The sequence below is a fragment of the Schistocerca cancellata genome, chromosome 9, assembly GCF_023864275.1.
Source record: "Schistocerca cancellata isolate TAMUIC-IGC-003103 chromosome 9, iqSchCanc2.1, whole genome shotgun sequence".
NCBI classification, from domain to species: Eukaryota; Metazoa; Arthropoda; class Insecta; order Orthoptera; family Acrididae; genus Schistocerca; species Schistocerca cancellata.
In genome coordinates, this window is record NC_064634.1 from 406,322,652 (window position 1) to 406,345,927 (window position 23,276).

At 44.4% G+C, this 23,276-nt stretch overlaps 1 protein-coding gene across 1 annotated transcript in view; it reads right to left on the reverse strand.

Annotated features, from left to right (window-relative positions):
• LOC126101452 (putative fatty acyl-CoA reductase CG5065) overlaps positions 1–23,276 on the reverse strand; it is a 194,022-nt gene that overhangs the window by 16,481 nt on the left and 154,265 nt on the right. The window contains exon 9 of the mRNA XM_049912106.1: positions 14,624–14,896. Coding sequence (XP_049768063.1) covers positions 14,624–14,896 — 273 coding nt within the window. The remainder of the gene's footprint in view (positions 1–14,623; positions 14,897–23,276) is intronic.

Genomic DNA, 23,276 nt, shown 5'->3' on the forward strand with positions numbered 1-23,276 from the left:
GGTTGTTCCACGAACCCTCTGCCAAGCACTTAAGTATGATTTGCAAAGCAGACATGTAGATATATATGTAAGACCTTGCTCCCGACAAGTGCTAGTTTTGAGATAATAAGTGACGTATTGTTTCATCATCATCACTTTACGGTGTTTTCGCCAATAAACACATTACAGTGGCATCCACAAGCGGATTTCAAGTAATGTAATTACGCCAATCTTCACTTAGCAATACAAAGTGTAGAACTGCACTTTCCAGAGATTTCGATGGCGCTGCTACGACTTCCACTAGTAACATCAACAATGAGATCATCATGCAAACCGCGGGACTGCTACGGTCGCAGGTTCGAATCCTGCCTCGGGCATGGATGTGTGTGATTTCCTTAGGTTAGTTAGGTTTAAGTAGTTCTAAGTTCTAGGGGACTGATGACCTAAGATGTTAAGTCCCATAGTGCTCAGAGCCATTTGAACCATTTCATCATGTAAAACAGGTAGGAGGAAATCCTATGCGACGTGTCAATAAGATACGAGAGGTGTCCAGAAACTAAGTTCCAGTCAGTCGCGAAATGGAAACGACTATGAAAATCCGATAAAGCTTTGCACAGATGTATTGGTCAGTGTCTCTAGTATGACCCCAGATAGCATCACGTCGCTCTTCTCATTTCTGAGCTCACAGTGAGAGCGTAAAGATGTCTAGAAAATAGTGTCTCCCGCCAAGTACGAGTACCTGGTGAGAAATTTCGTTTGAAGCTACGCAGGAAACATTCCATAACTGTCGTGCGGTTTCTTCTTCAAGACAATTCTCAGCCACATTCTGCAGGGGCAATGAAGATGCTCCCGCATCGTTTTCAATTGGAAATGTTTGATTACCCACAATACAGACCGTAATTGTCTCTCTGAGTTTCATCTCTGCTCACATGAACCGTCTGCTATGAAGACAACATTTTGCCACAGACAACGAGCCGTAGGCCAGCGTTGAGAATTGGCGGAAAGCACTGGCGGCTGCCTTCTATAATGAGGGTATTCGAAAGTTGGTACAACGCTACGACAGGCGTCTAAGTCAGAACGGTGACTACGCGGAGAAGTAGCTGGAAGGTATAGCTAACTGTAACAAATAAAACCTTTCTAATTTTCACTGTGGTTTCCATTTCGCGATCAGTCGGAACTTACTTTCTGCACAGCCCTCGTAATTCAAGGAGGAATTTTCTTAACACCTGAAAATCTCGGATGGAAAAGTGGGCCAGTCATACTGTACACCTCTTATACCAACGCTTACGGGTTTGGAAGCTAGAATGAGACGCTTCAGGAGATTTAGTAAAGTAGTGGGATCTTGCATTTGGCATCTCTTGCGAGGGAAAATCCGATTCCATTTGGTAACTTCCGGCAAAAGGAATTATTTGTTGCACATCTGTGCTAAAAATACGAAATGCAGTTCGACAGAAAGTGCGACGGAAAGGGAAGCAGAAAGCGACCAATAAATTTACAAAGTGACTGAAATTTATAATTTGTAGGTAGCAACATGAAAACTGTGCCCGTCACGGCACCTTTTAAGTGGAACAATGGCTGTTGAAATAAAAAAAAAAAAAACTAAAAATAGCGTAAATTAGAACGTCAGTTATGTTTGTTCCATGATTCTAGTGCAAGTCGTTTACGAGATATCGTATTTTGGAAAGTATCCACACAGACACTTGTTTGTGCCTGCGTAGTTGCTAGGCACGATGTTGTAATGTTTACTTACAGTCTGCATCCAAGTATACATAGATATTCCGCAAGCCACCATACGGTGTGTGACGGATAGCACTACTAGCCGTTTGCTTTCCTATCCCACTCTCAGATAGAGCGACGGAGAAACGACTGGCTATACGCTTCGTATGAGCCCTTATTTCTCATATGTTATCTTCGTGGTTCCTACATGCACTATTTTTGGAGGCAGCATAATCGTTCTGCAGTATACTTCAAATGCCGGTACTCTAAATTTTCTTAACAGCGTTCCTCGAAAATAACGTGGCCTTCCCTGAGGTCCCGAAGTGTGTCGACACCCCTTGTGCGCTGTTCGAACCTAGCTACCGGACTCTGAATTTCTTCGCTGTTTTCCTTCAGTCCAACCTGAGCAGCCTCAAGAATACGTTGCACTATCGTCCTATATGCAGTCTCCCTTACACATGAACCAGACTTCCCTTGAATTCTTCCAGTAAACCGAAGTCGATCGTTCGCCTTTCTTACCACAGTGTTCACGTGCTCGTTCCATTTCATATCGCTTTGCAACGTCCAGATATTTAAACGACTTGAATGTCTCAAGCACCACATTACTAGTGCTGCATCCGAAAATTACGGGTTTGTTTTTCCTACTCATCCGCATTAACTCACATTTTTCTACAGTTAGAGCCAGCTGTCATTCATCACACCAACTACAAATTTTGTCTAAGTCGTCTTGTGCCCTCCTAGAGTGACTTAACTTCGGCATCTCAGCGTACACCACAGCGTCACCAGCAAACGGTAGCTGATTACTGCCCACCCTTTTCGTCATATCATTTACATATAGGGAATAATAGCGGTCCTATCACAATTCCCTGCGGCGTTCCTGACGATACACTCGTCTGTGATGACTTGTCGTCGAGGACAACATACTGGGTTGTATAAATTAAGAAGTCTTCGAGCCTCTCACGTATCTGTGAATCTATTCCATATGCTCGTACCTTATTCAACATCCTGCAATGGGGCACCGTGTCTAACGCTTTCCGGATATCTAGAAATATGGAATCTGGCTGTTACCCTTTACCCATAGTTCGCAGAATATTAAATGAGAAAAGAGCAAGCTGAGTTTCACACGAGTGAGCTTTCTAAAACCATGCTGATTCGTGGACATAAGCTCCTCGTTCTCAAGAAAATTTATTATACTCGTGCTGAGAATGTGTTCAAGGATTCTGCAGCAGACGGATCTTAGTTTCATCTAGACTTGCTTTACGCGACCAGGTAACTTCACTGTCTGCAATTTTTCGGGTCCGTTGTTTTGCCATTGTGATACACAGAAGTAATCTGCACTTTTTTCCAGTCGCTTGGGACTTTGGGCTGAGTGAGAGATTCGCGATAAATGCAAGCTAAGTGAGGGGCCAATACCGTAGAGTACTGTTTGAAAAACCGAACTGGGATTCCATCCAGACGTGGTAACGTACACCTTTGCTTTCAACTCTTTTAGCTGTCTATCTACGACAGGGATGCTCGTTACTATGTCGTCCATACAGGTGTCTGTTCGATGATCAAACGACGGTATGTTTGCACGATTCTCCTGCGTGAACGATTTCTTGAACGTGGGATTTAAAATTTCGACTTTCATTCTGCTATCTTCAACTGCCACGCCAGACTGGTCAATAAGTGACTGAATGGAAGTCTTAGACCCACTTAACGATTTTACATAGGACCAGAATTTTCTCAGGTCCTCTGCCAGATCGTCTGGTATGGTATGATAATGGTAGTACACGTGTATGCTTCGCGCCTAGATCTTTTCACACGCGCACGAATCTCTGCTAATCTTCGCCTGTCCTCATTTGCGTGTTCTCTTTTGAACTGAGAGTGTAACAGCTTGTGGTTTCTCAGCATTTTCTGAATCTCGTTATTAAACCACTGTGGGTACTAGGCACATTATGAGCCTGACAACTATTTACAATCTGCTTAATATTTACACATAATTCCTCTCATTCTACGTTACTGGAACTAAGTGATGTCAGTTCACTGTGTAAGTGAGATGCTAACAACTCCTTAGCTGCTCTTTGTAGCAGAAAGCTCTCCTACTAACTAACTAATTTATTAACTTTCGTAAACACAGTTGCCACAATGATGATACGACTGTTAATCTCCGACCTATTTGTAGCTACAAGGTCTAAGATATTTCTATTGCGTGTGCGCTGCCGAACAAGCTGCTCAAGACAGTTTTCAGAAAACGAGTTCAGAAGTACTTTGCATGACTGTCTGTGTATACCCCTACAATGAATCCATAGACACCTCAGTCTATGATCGGTAGGTTAAAGTCCCTCCGACTAGTAATGCATGACCTGGATATTTACGCGCTACTGGCCATAGATATTCTTTGAATGGTTCTAGATCTGTCACAGCAGAAACGGGTGGACGGTAAAAACATCCAACAATTATCTTGGTTTCACCTAGACTTGCTTTACGCGACCAGGTAACTTCACTGTCAGACCCAAACTCGACCTCAATAGAGACAATATTTTCGTCACTTGCAATGACCACTCCCCGTCTTATGGCCTCTAATATGTATTTCCGATATACGTCCCATGACTCGCTAAATGTCTCAGTGCTTTCCACTTAGGGGCTTCAACCAGCTCTCTCGCGATAACTTTTCTGGAGGACAGTAAATTCGGGAACTTTATTACGAATGCTTCAACATTTGCTGATAAAATTTTGACAGTTATAATGTCAGACCACGGTCTGACATGCTGTGTATTGACTGACGGGTGTGGAGAAGAAGGAAGATAACGATATCAAACGAGGCTAGTATAGCGACGTAAGCAGAGGAAGCATCGCAGCGGCAGAGAAGGGGTGAGGTGGGGGCCCATGCGCCGAGGTCCGTAGTTCGACACACGGACGAGACACCAGAGCGGTTTGTTTTTTTCGACGCCTGCGTCGTCTATAGAGTACTAAGTTAAAGTTCATGTCGAATGTGTAGAAGTTTATTAATGATAGCGTAATGTTGTTCAGAAGTGGCAGAGTAAGAAAGTGAAAATGTAGAACAAAACATGCCTGTAGAAAACGTACTCTCGTCAGAGAGTGGGGATACGCTTTCTCTTGTCAAATCTGAGGAAGGATCTCCAGTTGGAATGAGTGATATAGCGGGAACCGTGGAAATGCCGTTAGCAGCTCTAGAATCAACAGTAACCATGAATGACTCAAACACTCAGGCAGTTGTTAGTGAGGGTATTATCACAGGAGATGAAACTAACAAGAAGAAAAACATAGATTTGAATATGCAGGAAATGTTTCCATCCCTGATGAATAAACTAAATGTGGCTAACAATAAAAGAAGAAACTGCTAGGACTTCTAACTAACAGCTAATAAGCTAATAAAAGTCATTCAGAAAACTAAAAAAAAAACACTGATAAAGTAGAGGAATATATCAGGGAGTCTGACAAAAGATTTAAAGAAGCAGATGAGACACTGGGGAATCTAATACTGGAACAGAGGACAGTTGATAAGCATTTGTCATAAAGAATAACTTCTGGGATAACCACGGCAGTAAATCGTAGTACATGTATTAATGAATTCCAGCAGAATATTAAAACTTCAGATGAAAATTTCAAGAATAAGACTGAGGAACGTGACGTGTCAGTGTCCAGTTTAAACAACAATATCGATGGAAGTGCATCAACACTATCAAACAGAATAGATTCAGTTTAGAACTTTGTAAAATCTAATACTAAAGAGATATTTGGTAGTGTTGCTGGTATTCAGCAGGAGGTAAGTGATTGTCCTGAGAGAGGCGCTGATGTCTTTGCTAATAGGGTAGAGGAAAAGTTAGATTCAAAATTAAGAAAACTTTTTGCTGGCAATAATAATAGTGGAAACATTAAAAATAGGGAACAATAGTCAAAGGTTTGTACATTCCATAATTTTGGGCAAAAGGAAGATTACATCCCAAAGCATTTGTAAAAGAGTTTCCGAGGGTGTTACCAAAGAAATGGGACGACGCGAGGAAGACTGGATGGTCACCAGTAGACTGGAAGTGCATGCTTTGTCATGGGGAACGAGATAAGGGGAATCATGTCAGTCATACAAAGGGTTTAGTGAGAAATTCTTAGCAAATATTGGTCTAACAGTACATAATGCAATGTAAGAAACAGTATTTTTGATGGGAAAAATTTCTTGTGCAGTAGGTATCACAGTTATAAAAATTACTTCTGAAGTTTCTGTGAAAAGAATTTATGTCTAGATAACACATTGCGGTAGTATTCGTCATTCTGCCAGTGAGTGTACAGGAAAAATCAAGAGAAATTTATGAAAAGTGAAGATATTTTACAAGCGTTAGTCTAGTTAGATGCTTCATCAGGAGAAGAGACATCCAATAATGTTTGGGAGGTATGAACTGGCGGTCAAAAGAAAGTGGAAACTGGCAGGCTCACAGTGGAGATCATAGTGAGACAAGAGAGAACGAGAGGCACAATAATGGTTTTAATAGGCATGGGAGAGGAGGGTGGAACCGAGAAGATACGAACGAGTGAAGTAACAGACGATATAGGGAACATAATGAGAGTAACAGTGATGACAGGTTAGAGAGACGTCATGAAAGAGATGACAACGGAATGGAAAAATAGAAAGCGGTTTCTTTGTGGTATGAACACGAACTCAAGTGACGGACGGACCAGTGACAATGACGTGGTTGATAAAATGAGGTTCTGGTGTTATTAAGAAGTTCTCCTTAAGGAAGACGAAGAATACCAATACATGTGGGAATTAATGGGATAAGGACAGTTGTGGGTACTGATACAGACAGTGAATTGTGTTCCGTAGCAGATCGACTTTATGATCAAAAAAGAGGTACCAATACTACCGCTGTACGGAGTTAAAGTTGTCGATGAGGTAGTTGGCATGAGTAAAATGATACAGAATCAATTACCTATTATTGGAAGTAAGAGTACAAGGAGTAGTGCTGGAGATTAGTGTCGTGGTGGTTCCATTTTGGGAAAAAGTCAGTAAGTCTATAAATAATTAGCTGAAGAATCATACATCCCGGACAGAAAATGCTTATGCGACTTACGTTTATATGTATACGATATACACTCCTGGAAATTGAAATAAGAACACCGTGAATTCATTGTCCCAGGAAGGGGAAACTTTATTGACACATTCCTGGGGTCAGATACATCACATGATCACACTGACAGAACCACAGGCACATAGACACAGGCAACAGAGCATGCACAATGTCGGCACTAGTACAGTGTATATCCACCTTTCGCAGCAATGCACGCTGCTATTCTCCCATGGAGACGATCGTAGAGATGCTGGATGTAGTCCTGTGGAACGGCTTGCCATGCCATTTCCACCTGGCGCCTCAGTTGGACCAGCGTTCGTGCTGGACGTGCAGACCGCGTGAGACGACGCTTCATCCAGTCCCAAACATGCTCAATGGGGGACAGATCCGGAGACCTTGCTGGCCAGGGTAGTTGACTTACACCTTCTAGAGCACGTTGGGTGGCACGGGATACATGCGGACGTCCATTCTCTTGTTGGAACAGCAAGTTTCTTGCCGGTCTAGGAATGGTAGAACGATGGGTTCGATGACGGTTTGGATGTACCGTGCACTATTCAGTGTCCCCTCGACGATCACCAGTGGTGTACGGCCAGTGTAGGAGATCGCTCCCCACACCATGATGCCGAGTGTTGGCCCTGTGTGCCTCGGTCGTATGCAGTCCTGATTGTGGCGCTCACCTGCACGGCGCCAAACACGCTTACGACCATCATTGGCATCAAGGCAGAAGCGACTCTCATCGCTGAAGACGACACGTCTCCATTCGTCCCTCCATTCACGCCTGTCGCGACACCACTGGAGGCGGGCTGCACGATGTTGGGGCGTGAGCGGAAGACGGCCTAACGGTGTGCGGGACCGTAGCCCAGCTTCATGGAGACGGTTGCGAATGGTCCTCGCCGATACCCCTGGAGCAACAGTGTCCCTAATTTGCTGGGAAGTGGCGGTGCTGTCCCCTACGGCACTGCGTAGGATCCTACGGTCTTGGCGTGCATCCGTGCGTCGTTGCGGTCCGGTCCCAGGTCGACGGGCACATGCACCTTCCGCCGACCACTGGCGACAACATCGATGTACTGTGGAGACCTCACGCCCCACGTGTTGAGCAATTCGGCGGTACGTCCACCCGGCCTCCCGCATGCCCACTATACGCACTCGCTCAAAGTCCGCCAACTGCACATACGGTTCACGTCCACGCTGTCGCGGCATGCTACCAGTGTTAAAGACTGCGATGGAGCTCCGTATGCCACGGCAAACTGGCTGACACTGACGGCGGCGGTGCACAAATGCTGCGCAGCTAGCGCCATTCGACGGCCAACACCGCGGTTCCTGGTGTGTCCGCTGTGCCGTGCGTGTGATCATTGCTTGTACAGCCCTCTTGCAGTGTCCGGAGCAAGTATGGTGGGTCTGACACACCGGTGTCACTGTGTTCTTTTTTCCATTTCCAGGAGTGTATTAATATCAGTATTAGGATTCATTTTAATGGAGCTGGCGATATTTAAATTAAAATGCCACAATGGTAACTAACTTGGTGATAAGGATAGCTAATTTGGTGATTTGGATTCTAAATATGGTGATACATTAATGTAATTTTTTAATACGATGAAATTATTTATATATCTCAAATTTTTCAAATGGAACTTAACTACTAAGGTCATCAGTCCCTAAGCTTACACACTACTTATCCTAAATTATCCTAATGACAAACACACACACCCATGCCCGAGGGAGGACTCGAACCTCCGCCGGGATCAGCCGCACAGTTCTCGACTCCAGCGCCCTAGACCGCTCGCTAATCCCGCGCGGCGTTTATATATCTCTGAACTTTTTTCTACACAATGAAAAGGAGCATAGTGAAGCAAGATAGTTAGCAAAAATTACATATTTATAACAAAAATAACATTTACAAAGATGAGCTCAAATACCGAGTATACTGCTCAGGTCCAAATTTAACATTAATTAAAGAAAAGGGGCTGAATAACGTTAACTGATCAGCTCATATTAAGAGACTACTTATTCCTATCCAAACTGTATAATTGTAAACATCACTTACACTGCAGATATCATACATGTAAATTAGGTTCCACTGTAAATTCGCTTTGGCAGAGTTCATAGTAGGGAGTGTGGCATAATGAGCGTTGCGCCCATTTCTTTCAATTATTTTTTCTTTCGTCCCTTGAATATTGCCATAAGTCCAGTAGTCATAATTGGAAATGGTATTTTTTCAAAACATTTCTGCCTTTTATTTTGCTCGTTCTCGAAGGTGAATCCAAAACAGTGCTTCCTTTTCCTTTGTTAGTTCGTGGACTACTCTTGGTTCGTATCCACAAATGAGCCTAGCCTTTGGGTCAAGAGTTCTTTCTCTCGTGATCTTCCTTCGCACATTTCCTGCTGGTGTTCATAGGATACTATTGACTGGATATAATGAGATTATTGAGGTTGTTGGAGTCTGTGGCATTTCAATAGCACGTGCCTTCGAACTCCCACTTTATGACCTGCTTGCATCAGGAACTGCTAGGCCTACCTGCGGACCAGGGCACTCAATGAGCTCGGATGGAGCGATTTTTCCACAAGACTATAAGGCATTTTTTTTATTTTTCTCTGAGAAAGATTTTACCAAAGGCATATTGAAGATGATAAAGAAGTTTCTTTTATTTGTTTCCTCTATTGGGTTTTTGCCATGTAATCGCGCAGTTCAGCTCTCCAAGCACTCTCGATTTCCTTGTAAATGCCAAAGTCCAGAGGCTGGAAACATACGTGGTGTGAGAAGGGATTTTAAGTAAACGGGTACCATTTTGACTAGCGAGCTCAAGCAGTTGTGGGGAAATATGTGTTCCATGCCAATCTATCGGCAACTGCACAGGTGCTGAACTGCTACATTCAAGCAAAATTGAAACCATTCTGAAAACAGCACTTTAGTAGTCCACCCCTTTTCAGACAGACAAAGCTGAATGTAGACACTCCCTCTTGTAATCACTTTCCATCGAGAAAGTAATAAATGTATGCATCCTACTGCCATTAGCACAAACACAGCGTACCAAAGTCATAGTTTCTCCCCTTTCTAAGTATGTGTCTCTGTATACGAATTTCTTTCTAATCTCAATTACAACCTTCTTGGGCTTGATCACAAACATCAAGCCGATTTCGTAGACATCGTAGACAAGCCCAGTTTCTTTATGGCATCCGAAACTATGCCAATGTAATCGTCGATCATAACAGGATTAGTTTTGGATTACTGGTGTGCAGATAAATATTCAAATTCAGTCCACATCGACGTTTATAACCGAACCACCGTTTCTTCGTTGCAGTTTTCTTTGAAGTATTAAAAAATTTCTCACGATAATATGCACCTGCCAGTTCATACGCAACCACCTTCACTTGTTTGGCAGTAAGTCTAAATTCCATCTCCTGCGTTGTAATTGTGCACTTCAATAATTTCTGTTCTAATTATTACACTGAAGTCACTGGGTGACCTAATTTCTTCAAACCGACAGCCCTGCCAGCATCTTGATTTTCTTTCAGGAACATTTTCAAGGAGCTCCAAGGCATCTCATTTTCTTTTGCTACTTCCTGAAAGCTACTACAATTTTGCTAAACTATTCTTACCTCTTACCTCCCCTAACATTGCACTAGAGCTGTAGATACGATAGATTCTATTTCCTTCCACTGATAGCACACTTTGCCAGCCGGAGTGGCCGTGCGGTTCTAGGCGCTACAGTCTGGAGCCGAGAGACCGCTACGGTCTCAGGTTCGAATCTTGCCTCGGGCATGGATGTGTGTGATGTCCTTAGGTTAGTTAGGTTTACTTAGTTCTAAGTTCTAGGCGACTGATGACCTCAGAAGTTAAGTCGCATAGTGCTCAGAGACATTTGAACCATTTGATAGCACACTTTTACGTTTACTGTCTATCATTTCCACTTTACAGTAAAAGAGAAAATATATCAGTCATATCTAAGTTGGTGATTCCACTTAATTTGATATAGGCTGTATGAAATTATTTTTGCTAAAATAAACCTTAGTTCTATGAGTGCTATGCATGTAATAACGTATAAAAGCATTGAAAACTGCAGATAGCAATTTAAACATGAATTATGATTCTTTGAATTTGTGCCTGTGAACTTACTTCATAAACATGCTTGAGAAACATTGTTGTTTCACGAAAATGCTAAGCCGATTTTTTTTTCCTTTATTGCATTTCGATTCCACAACCCTTCCCCCCCCCTCCATCCCAGTGAGGGGGGGGGGGGGGGGGAGTGGCTGGTTGTAGCGTAATATGCTGCTCTACAACCTACAGAAAAGTTAAAAAACATAAGGGGAATAGAAACAATCAAGAAAAAAGGCGGTAAAACAGTGACATTATAAAAAACTGTAAAATGGCGGAAAGTTGTTGAATTTAAAATATAAAACCACTGTGATGTCGATGTAGATAAACACAATAGGTAGACAAGCACAATTAAAAAAACAAGGCGGCAGTCTGGTTTCTGTTCACACGAGATAAAAAACACAAGTAGCGACAGTATGGTGGTTGTTCGCAACACTGACAGGGGGTGCGCAACACTAACACTCACTTAAAACAGCACTATACAGGTTACACGGTTGCAGATGGGGGGCGGGGGAGGACCTGGACCGATGAGGGGAAAATAAGGTACCCCTTATTTTCCAACCACGTTGCATTTCACTTATTTTCCAAATTAACGTTTTATGTCGTGTCGGCAGATATCAGCTGCATTCAGTGAGCTCAAGCACTACTGCAGAACCCATTAGCAGGGCGTAAGAATTCAGTTCTCACGCTAGCTGTAGTAAATCCTGGACCGTCTGACGCTGTCCAATATGCTGTTGGGTGAGGCGCGGTGCTTAACCGTAAGTAGTCAGCTATATGAGCACACCCTGTGTAGGGAAACGACAGCCATTATGGCGCTAAACAAGTCATGTTGTTTAATAAATATTTACTAATATTTTACTACCGGTATTAGGAGAAGCCTTACCGTCCATAAGAACTTTCTTACACCAATATTACCACATTTCTCTAAAAAAAATGAATAATGTTTAAGCTAACGAAGTTGTACGAATTGTAGATACACGATGTCGACTATGCGCCACACTCACTAGTCACCAGTAGTATGCCTTCTGAGAAAGTTCTGTCGTTCAAGACCATGTTTCTAAAAGGGCTAATTTTGAGTTATTATGTGATATATTGTTTCATTATCGTCATTTTACGTTGGTATGATAAACGTATCATAATGGCATCTACGTACGTATTTCAAGTAATATAGATATCAGCATCGACACTTAGAACTACAGGGTATAGAACTGCACTTTCCAGAGAATTCGATGGTGGTGTTGCATCTTCTGCGAGAGACATCAATCACGAGATGGTCACGGCAAAAGGACTCTATAGCTACTGAGACACTTCTGGAGATTTAATAAAGTGACGGAAGCTGGAAGCAAGCTGGAATACGAATAATGATAGCATATATTTCAAACGAAATTTATTATCAATCCATCAAAAGTCTTCATTGCACCAATCCATGCTAAATTTTGCAAATAATGTTTAACGATACATAGTTTATAGTTTTCGATAGGTCCTCCCTTTGAAATTATACACCATTTGCCGACTAGATTTGATTTGTTCTGAAGTCTTCTGCAGTGTAGAGAAGCATAATACACTCCTGGAAATGGAAAAAAGAACACATTGACACCGGTGTGTCAGACCCACCATACTTGCTCCGGACACTGCGAGAGGGCTGTACAAGCAATGATCACACTCACGGCACAGCGGACACACCAGGAACCGCGGTGTTGGCCGTCGAATGGCGCTAGCTGCGCAGCATTTGTGCACCGCCGCCGTCAGTGTCAGCCAGTTTGCCGTGGCATACGGAGCTCCATCGCAGTCTTTAACACTGGTAGCATGCCGCGACAGCGTGGACGTGAACCGTATGTGCAGTTGACGGACTTTGAGCGAGGGCGTATAGTGGGCATGCGGGAGGCCGGGTGGACGTACCGCCGAATTGCTCAACACGTGAGGCGTGAGGTCTCCACAGTACATCGATGTTGTCGCCAGTGGTCGGCGGAAGGTGCACGTGCCCGTCGACCTGGGACCGGACAGCAGCGACGCACGGATGCACGCCAAGACCGCAGGATCCTACGCAGTGTCGTAGGGGACCGCACCGCCACTTCCCAGCAAATTAGGGACACTGTTGCTCCTGGGGTATCGGCGAGGACTATTCGCAACCGTCTCCATAAAGCTGGGCTACGGTCCCGCACACCGTTAGGCCGTCTTCCGCTCACGCCCCAACATCGTGCAGCCCGCCTCCAGTGGTGTCGCGACAGGCGTGAATGGAAGGACGAATGGAGACGTGTCGTCTTCAGCGATGAGAGTCGCTTCTGCCTTGGTGCCAATGATGGTCGTATGCGTGTTTGGCGCCGTGCAGGTGAGCGCCACAATCAGGACTGCATACCACCGAGGCACACAGGGCCAACACCCGGCATCATGGTGTGGGGAGCGATCTCCTACACTGGCCGTACACCACTGGTGATCGTCGAGGGGACACTGAATAGTGCACGGTACATCCAAACCGTCATCGAACCCATCGTTCTACCATTCCTAGACCGGCAAGGGAACTTGCTGTTCCAACAGGACAATGCACGTCCGCATGTATCCCGTGCCACCCAACGTGCTCTAGAAGGTGTAAGTCAACTACCCTGGCCAGCAAGATCTCCGGATCTGTCCCCCATTGAGCATGTTTGGGACTGGATGAATCGTCGTCTCACGCGGTCTGCACGTCCAGCACGAACGCTGGTCCAACTGAGGCGCCAGGTGGAAATGGCATGGAAAGCCGTTCCACAGGACTACATCCAGCATCTCTACGATCGTCTCCATGGGAGAATAGCAGCCTGCATTGCTGCGAAAGGTGCATATACACTGTACTAGTGCCGACATTGTGCATGCTCTGTTGCCTGTGTCTATGTGCCTGTGGTTCTGTCAGTGTGATCATGTGATGTATCTGACCCCAGGAATGTGTCAATAAAGTTTCCCCTTCCTGGGACAATGAATTCACGGTGTTCTTATTTCAATTTCCAGGAGTGTATTTAACATTTATTGTGCGACTGCTGGGCTAATAATGGTTTTCCCAAAGTTCTCAGTGAATTCAAACTAAAAATGAAGCAAAATAAATTACAACATTTCTTTGAGAGCCCAAGTACCGTAAAGTTATCAACAGTCGTATTTTGTTGTTTTATTGTCAGCAAAATCGATTTTCGGTCACTTAGTGACCATCCTCAGTGCTGTAATATACAATTAAAATTGGTAGGCACTGGTATCAAGCTATAACCACAAGCTTAGAGCGATCACATAAACTAAGAAGTGTAAGACGGCAATCCTAGTCTTTTCGAAACTGGGATTTTGTTTACAATTTCGAAAAGAAATTACTAAGGCGTATGTGTAAGGTACCCCTTATTTTTCAATCACGTTGCATTTCACTTATTTTCCAAATTTCCTCAGTGACCGAAAATCGATTTTGCTAGCAATAAAACAACAAAATACGGCCAATGCTGATTTTCCTTCCAGTTCTATCCGCTATTTGGTCGTGGTGCACAAAACACAGCATGTAGTCGCCAATCAATAAGTTATCAATAGTGTTCGCATTAGTTTTACTGCATCGTTGTTGTTAAGCACATATAATTAAGATTAGAAAATTTACCACGTTCTAAGACGAGTCATTTACATTACTGTTTCCTCAGAATTGTTTATCATATTGAGTGAGTACCTTTATTAGTCATATTCGCTCTCAGCTATTTAAAGAGTAAATTCAGCACTGTAGGATTGTGGAACGCGGCATTGGAAGTGCCAGTACATAAAGGACTGGGGTACTTACATTGGTTCCCTCCCCTTGAGACACAGAAAAGTGTCTACAATCATGGCTGGAATTAGGTGCAAGAGGACGGCTACGACGACATATGCCGACTTCTGTTTGAACATGAAGCCGTAGGAGGGAGAGATATTTTTGATGCTGGGAAAATTTGTGGCATAACGTCCATCTTTTAATATGGTACCCCAGGACTTTGGATGGCGAGCAGTCGATACACAGTTGTAGACGAGCGGCCGAGGTGCTGGCAGTTGTGTCAGATCTTGCCTGGTGTGTCTGTACCTGCAATAGATAACACAACACAAACAAAAGGAGTAAGTGGGCCGTTCGTTATATGTGATTACTAGTAATGTAATTTAACATAGATCCGCCACATTTCTTCTCTTCACATTTGTAACGGATGTGGCATTAGTGATGCACACGATTATGAACTCAATCACTATAACAACCTAAGCACGTGAGCACACTAAAGGAAAATTACAATAAAATTCCACTATTAGAAGAATTATACAAAAACAAGTTGTAATATTCAGGAACCAAATCACCATCGTGTTAAACGATGAAATTATTGAATGGATAAGTAATGGAATTGAAAATCGGCAAACATGATTGGATGAGAATATACACTCATGCTGATAAATTGAGGATAATGCTGATACATGGTGAAACAACGCACTGGTTGGCGGTTTGCGGGTTTAAATCACCTTGGCGTATGACCATGCCGTGAATTTGACCTGCGGTCGTCGCACGGTGGCGCTGGCAGCAGTCCACATACGCAGAGGTGTGTTGGCACACGTCAGAGTACGGTGCAGCGAGGAAGTGTGCAGACGTTTTCAGACGTGCTAATGGTGACTGTGTTTTGAAAATGGCTCAAAGAACACATATTGATGATGTTATGAGGGGGAGAATACTAGGGCGACTGGAGGCTGGTCAAACACAGCAGGTCGTAGCACGGGTCCTCCCTGTGCCACAAAGTGTGATCTCAAGATTATGGTAACGATTCCAGCAGATAGGAAACGTGTCCAGACGCTACAGTACGGGACGTCCACAGTGTACACCACCACAAGAAAACAGATATCTCACCATCAGTGCCCGCAGACACAGGTAGCTTTGCTCGGGACCTTACTGCAGCCACTGGAACCGTGGTCTCCAGACACAGTCTACAGACAACTGAACAGACATGATTTATTCGCCCGGAGGCCTGCAAGGTGCATTCTACTGACCCTTGGTCACAGGAGAGCCCATAAAGCCTGGTGTCAAGAACACAGTACATGGTCATTGGAACAGGGGTCCCAGGTTTGTTCATGGACGAGTCCATATACAGTCTGGACAGTGATCCTCACCGGTGTTTCATCTGGCGTGAACCGGGAACAAGATACCAACCCCTTAATGTCCTTGAAAGGGACCTGTGCGGAGGCCATGGTTTGATGGTGTGGGGTAGGATTATGATTGGTGGACGTACACCCCTGCATGTCTTTGACAGAGGAACTGTAACAGGTCGGGTGTATCGGGACGTCATTTTGCACTAGTATGTCGCCTTTTGAGGGGTGTAGTGGGTTCCACCTTCCTCCTGATGGATGATAACACACGGCCCCACAGAGCTGCTATCGTATACCTTGAAACAGAAGATATCAGGCGAATGGTGTGGCCTGCCTGTTGTCCAGACCTAAACCCTATCGAGTACGTCTGGGATGCTGTCGGTCGAGGGATCGCTTCACGTCTTCAAACCCCTAGGACACTTCAGGAGCTCCGACAGGCACTGGTGCAAGAATGGGAGGCTGTACCCCAGCAGCTGCTCGACCACCTGATCCAGAGTATGCCAACCCGTTGTGCGGCCTGTGTAGGTGTGCGTAGTGATCATATCCCATATTGTTGTCGGGGTACATGCGTAGGAAACAGTGGCGTTTCGTAGCACATGTGTTTTGGGACGGTTTTCCCAACTTATCACCAGTACCGTGGTCTTACAGATCTGTGTCGTGTGTGTTCCCCATGTGCCTATGCCATTAGCGCCAGTTTTGTGTGGTGCCACGTTGTGTGTTGCCACATTCTGCAATTATCCTTAAGTTATGAGCATGAGTGTAGATTGCGTCCTGAAAAATATGGCTTACTAAGATTCTTATTGCTTCACACCTATTTGGAAAGGGCTATTTAAGAACGCTACTATCGCAGTTCAGAACGCATTGATAGGATACGATCGTGGAGAGTTCTCACCAAACCCTGCGAACTACACTCCTGGAAATGGAAAAAAGAACACATTGACACCGGTGTGTCAGACCCACCATACTTGCTCCGGACACTGCGAGAGGGCTGTACAAGCAATGATCACACGCACGGCACAGCGGACACACCAGGAACCGCGGTGTTGGCCGTCGAATGGCGCTAGCTGCGCAGCATTTGTGCACCGCCGCCGTCAGTGTCAGCCAGTTTGCCGTGGCATACGGAGCTCCATCGCAGTCTTTAACACTGGTAGCATGCCGCGACAGCGTGGACGTGAACCGTATGCGCAGTTGACGGACTTTGAGCGAGGGCGTACAGTGGGCATGCGGGAGGCCGGGTGGACGTACCGCCGAATTGCTCAACACATGGGGCGTGAGGTCTCCACAGTACATCGATGTTGTCGCCAGTGGTCGGCGGAAGGTGCACGTGCCCGTCGACCTGGGACCGGACCGCAGCGACGCACGGATGCACGCCAAGACCGTAGGATCCTACGCAGTGCCGTAGGGGACCGCACCGCCACTTCCCAGCAAATTAGGGACACTGTTGCTCCTGGGGTATCGGCGAGGACCATTCGCAACCGTCTCCATGAAGCTGGGCTACGGTCCCGCACACCGTTAGGCCGTCTTCCGCTCACGCCCCAACATCGTGCAGCCCGCCTCCAGTGGTGTCGCGACAGGCGTGAATGGAGGGACGAATGGAGACGTGTCGTCTTCAGCGATGAGAGTCGCTTCTGCCTTGGTGCCAATGATGGTCGTATGCGTGTTTGGCGCCGTGCAGGTGAGCGCCACAATCAGGACTGCATACCACCGAGGCACACAGGGCCAACACCCGGCATCATGGTGTGGGGAGCGATCTCCTACACTGGCCGTACACCACTGGTGATCGTCGAGGGGACACTGAATAGTGCACGGTACATCCAAACCGTCATCGAACCCATCGTTCTACCATTCCTAGACCGGCAAGGGAACTTGCTGTTCCAACAGGACAATGCACGTCCGCATGTATCCCGTGCCACCCAACGTGCTCTAGAAGGTGTAAGTCAACTACCCTGGCCAGCAAGATCTCCGGATCTGTCCTCCATTGAGCATGTTTGGGACTGGATGAAGCGTCGTCTCACGCGGTCTGCACGTCAAGCACGAACGCTGGTCTAACTGAGGCGCCAGGTGGAAATGGCATGGCAAGCCGTTCCACAGGACTACATCCAGCATCTCTACGATCGTCTCCATGGGAGAATAGCAGCCTGCATTGCTGCGAAAGGTGGATATACACTGTACTAGTGCCGACATTGTGCATGCTCTGTTGCCTGTGTCTATGTGCCTGTGGTTCAGTCAGTGTGATCATGTGATGTATCTGACCCCAGGAATGTGTCAATAAAGTTTCCCCTTCCTGGGACAATGAATTCACGGTGTTCTTATTTCAATTTCCAGGAGTGTACTTCACCACAACTCTCGTAACGAGTGTCTTCCTGCGCACCAAGCCGCTTATTCGGGAAGAACCATGCGGCTGAGGGGATTGCAAAGATGCTACTACCCCACCAAAACAGAACTGTCACCCGCCTGGTTGGGGCCTCAAAGGTCATCGTACCATAGGCAGCAAGTCACAGACTCACCATGTGTAACAAAGATTCATGAGATATAAAATTAAGCACGGTGGAATAGCAGTCACGTCTCATTCTTAATGATGTAAGCTGTGTCCGGTGGGTCCAGATAACTTGGAATGGCAGAGGTATTTGCTGAATCCTCTGTTAAGTCATGACAAAACACACTTTTACAACACAACTATTACAGTAACAAAACAAAGTACACTTCTAACAAGGAACCCCTTGAGTGCAAAGTCGCAAGTTCAGTCTGTAGTTAGGCTCACGTGTAGACATCAACCTTCAATGGTATGTATGTATAACGTTTCACAAAATGAATATCATCAACATTCAAGAAATGTTCAAAACAAGCCATTACTTGCACCATGAAGACCTAATGAGAAATGGTGCTACGGTAATTACATCATCATGATCGATGGCGAACTCCTTGGGAGCTACAAAGCGTACAGGATGTTCAGCTGGATATTCGTTCTTAAGGAACGAAGTATACTGGTGAAACGGGGTGATAGGAACTGATGGAATGTGATGGCATGCGACCGTATGCAAAACATTGTGTAGTGGAGCTTATCGTGAAAGTGGCTGTTCTTTAAGGCGTAGCTGCAGATTGTAATGGTCGCCTGGTCGTAGATATTGCTAATTGCTATAATCGCACTATTTCACTCCCATTTACGGAGCTTGTTAGCACTTGATGTTAGGTTGGCGCCATTAAAATGCATTGTGTTGTGGTAATCGCTGCTACTTGCTGTATCGCTGCTGTCTCTCGATGCTGATGCTGGCTCTAAATCTGGTTGTCTAGGGTTAAAAACATGAGGTCCCGTGTTTTTTATGTACTTTTGATGATAAAGAACGAGCGAAACCAACAAATATGTAAACTTCAAATATTTATTACTCTGGTGGCCATCTTAATTCCACTGTCCACCAAAGACCATGACTCAACACAAAGTAGTACTTCCGTTACATGTTCTTTGCATTGTTTATCCACCTCAAACAATAACACACAAACACACTTTACCAAAGTGACATTCCGACTGCCTTTCGACCGTTCTTGCTGCTTGTGTTTATAACATTGTCATAGAACTACTAAAAAGAGATATAGTTTACAAGTCACATGTACAGTCGTGGACAAAACGAGCGAGACCCCTCGCCTTTTCGTTATGCTGATCCGCACGGCTTTAAAGTCTGCTACACAGCATAACAGGCAAGGCGACGAAGTGCTACCAACATACTATGCACTTGCGTGAAATTGTCAAACTATCTGAACTTTTTTAGGCTGTTTTCAATAATTTGTAAGACTATATTAATGCTGATTAGTGTGTTAAATACAACACGTAAATATAAGACAGAACTGAAAGAAGAAACGCTAATTGGTATGAACTGTACCAATAAAAATGAATTTCAACTTATCGAGATAACATAATTGTTTCAGTAATACAAAGAACGCCGGATCGTTACGAATTAGCAAAATATTATCCGCTTTCGGCCGCGAAACGGTCTGTGTCAACGTTCAGACCAGTCATACTGGATTACCGTTGCTGACCTACCATGAAAGTGTGCAAATTTAACAACGCGTGAAGATTCATAACGAAATTCAGTTAAAAATCATTCAGTGCCACACTTAAGTCAATTCCATTATTGACAGAAGCGGAAAAAGTAGGCAGTAACATGTATGAAATTCTACAAGAGTGTCATATTGACATGCACAGGGCGCCAGTACAGAATAAAGGTAGCGATAAAACGTATTGGGGCCGCGAGAATTTCTTAAAATTGCTTTACTGACATTCTAACTGCCTCCATCGAGATTAGAACCGAAAACAAACCAGACCTTCCTTTCACTACGCTAGCAGACAACCCATGCAGCCCTCTATTATTACCCCAGACATGAATAAGCCACCAATTTCGCAATGAAAATGGCAAAATGATCTGCAGTTTCTGTTGCATAGAGCTTTCTGGACTCAAAAACATGAATTTTCTTCCTTTATGTCACCGCTTATGTGACAACCATTCGGGATGTTTATCGAAATAGCAAAATACTGTTATTAGAGAGTAAATTTAGTAGGATATTTCTGCACCACCCCAGGAAATAAACGGCTACACAGCTGCCAAACGTATTCTACACTGTTTCGAATTCTCCACTAGACTCGCCACAGCCGCAAAACGTTCATTAGCCTAAGTGTTTCTTAAGCTAGCTAGCAATGGGAATGTTCGCACTTCTAAAACGCGGTAGCATTAATACTGGGATGTGAACTACCACGTGTATAGGCAAATGGATTCTACTTGCATTCCTGTAAACGAGATTGGGATCGAAGGCGTAGCTACGATTAATATGCTGATGTATCGACTGCAACTAGAACATTTCGAATAAAGAGTAGGGGGTGTTATTTATGCAGCCCTCATCTTCAGTATCTGTCGTAGCTGTTTTCGTTGTTAGGATTTCGTCACCTAAACCAGTAAAAACGGAACCCTACAAGTCTCACTTTCTTGACCGTCTATCGGTCTACCCAACCTTTAAAACCCGTTTACCTCCAGAACGGGTAGACATAATAAGCGGAAATGTATCGCACTTCTTGTGGTAACCGGTCCCTTGGTGGTGTAAAAATGTGAGCTTCTATGTCAACGCAATCTAAAGATACGGCCGCTTATGAAAAGAAAATTTACGTGAAAGGTCAAAAAATGACTCCAAGAACTATGTGACCAAACTGCTTACGTCATCAGCCCCTAGACCTAGAACTACTTAAACCAACCTAACTTAAAACACATCCACGCCCGGGGAAGGATTCGAACTGACAGCGCAAGCAGCCCTGCGATCCGCGATATGACGCCGTTGAAAGCACCGCTAACCCGCGCCGGAAAGCTGTTAATATCATCTGATGTTGCTAACAAGTTATTTACTTCTGGTGAATGATTTTCTGCGCAGTTCATTTAAGATAGAATAACTAAAATCTATTTGATGTTACGGAAGACGAAGGACGCCTAATTCGTTTCCCTCTCTTTACTTATGATGTTACATTCGCAATCTGAGCATACGTATTATCCATAACCACACTTTAGGGCCACACAGATATGTGAATGAAACACATTGGCGTACAGTTTTAGACATAAAATCTGACCGCCGGCCGCCTGCCACAGAGACTATTCACTTAACGTAGCCAATAAAACTGACCGGCCATCTGCACAATCTGGCAACACTGTAAGATGCGGAAGCGTTAGGAGGAAGTGCTGTTTACTTCCGAGATGTTCTCGGATTGTGTGAGCCCGTGGTCTAGTGCTAGCCGGCACGGTAGCTCAGCGTGTTCGGTCAGACAGCCGGTTGGCCTCTGTAATAAAAAAACTGAGTGGAAGGATCAACTACCGAACTTGAACAGGATGTCCTGCGACGTCCGCAACGACCAAACACAACGATCAATAATGAACAATAAGAAAAAAAAAGAAAAGAAAAAATGGTAATCGTCATGCATTCTAAGCTTATGGTCGCCTGTTCGTGTCCAACCTTTTTTTTTTTTTTTACCACATTTCGGTCTAAAGTTATGATTCTGATTGAGCATCGAAGATAATTCGCTTAACATTCTACCCACCAGCAATGACAAGTATTCCAAAAACAACTCCGCAGGACAGCTCGTGGCTGCGCCGCGATCATAACAGCTTACGCTCGAGCGTTTCCTCACGCTGCAGCGGCTACCGGCCACCGGCCAGACGCAACCTGCCGCCTGAAATCCGGCGCCGCCCATGTGAACGCGGCGCCACGCTGTCAGTGTATGTATCAACTGTCATTTTCGAATTTGAAGTTCTAGTTATCATCTTGCAGTTAAACATTCGATTTTGCATACTTGAAAATCATGAACTACAGTTAAGCATTGTAAAATTGAGTCGCAAGTGGAAAAAGGTGTAACACCTGAAACACAACGTTTACTTTTGGTACAACAGAGGGGTGAATGCAGAGGAGGCAGCTAGAAAGATTTGAACTGTGTTTGGAGCGAGTGCTTTTGGTAAAAATACGCCAGAAAAAGATATTCGTGTTTCAACAAAGATCGTTCTGGCATGAATGATTTTCCACATTAAGGAAGTCTCGACTACTGATATATGTGATAGATTACCATTTAACCATCATGCGACATTTGCGTTCATCAGGCAAAGTTCAGAAGTCTGGTGTAGGTGTACTGCATGCTCTAATTCGAAACAACAAAAATCAACGGAGTGACTATTATTGAACGTCATCAGGTCACTCATCGAGCATTCCTTTCGATCGGAGTGTAAGAAAATCGAGCAACAAAACTACATCACCTGTGCTACTGCATGATAACGCACTATGTTGATTTGAGAAACAAAACAATCCAGGAGATTGATAGAAAAGTCGTCTGTCAGGCACTTGTATTGATAGGGAAGTCCTCTCTCAAGCACTTGTCCCTCTCGTCATATATTTGTAAAATTTTACCTTTCCCGCTCTTGATCGATCAACCGTCAAGGCAATTCATTTCTAGACGGAAATACTCTTAAAACTACTCTGGTTTAATGACATCGTTAGAACTAGTAGGTTGCTACAGGTGTAGAATTTGTAAACAACTTTAGCATTGTCAGATCGTTTTAGATATCGTGAAAGAAAATTCTGCTGCTGATTAATTTCTCTTTGATAATTACTGTTGCGTTTAGTAAACTAATGGAAAATGCAATTAAAATATTCACTGTACTAATACAAATTGAATTCAGCTTACTACAGAAACATCACGACGGCAGACTATCTTAATAAAGCATTAAGTGTCTATGAGACGATTGAACCTATTTTAACATGAATTAGTAGAATATTACCAATATTGACTTCGAAAAGATCTGTATTTATTTCATTTCCTCTACCAT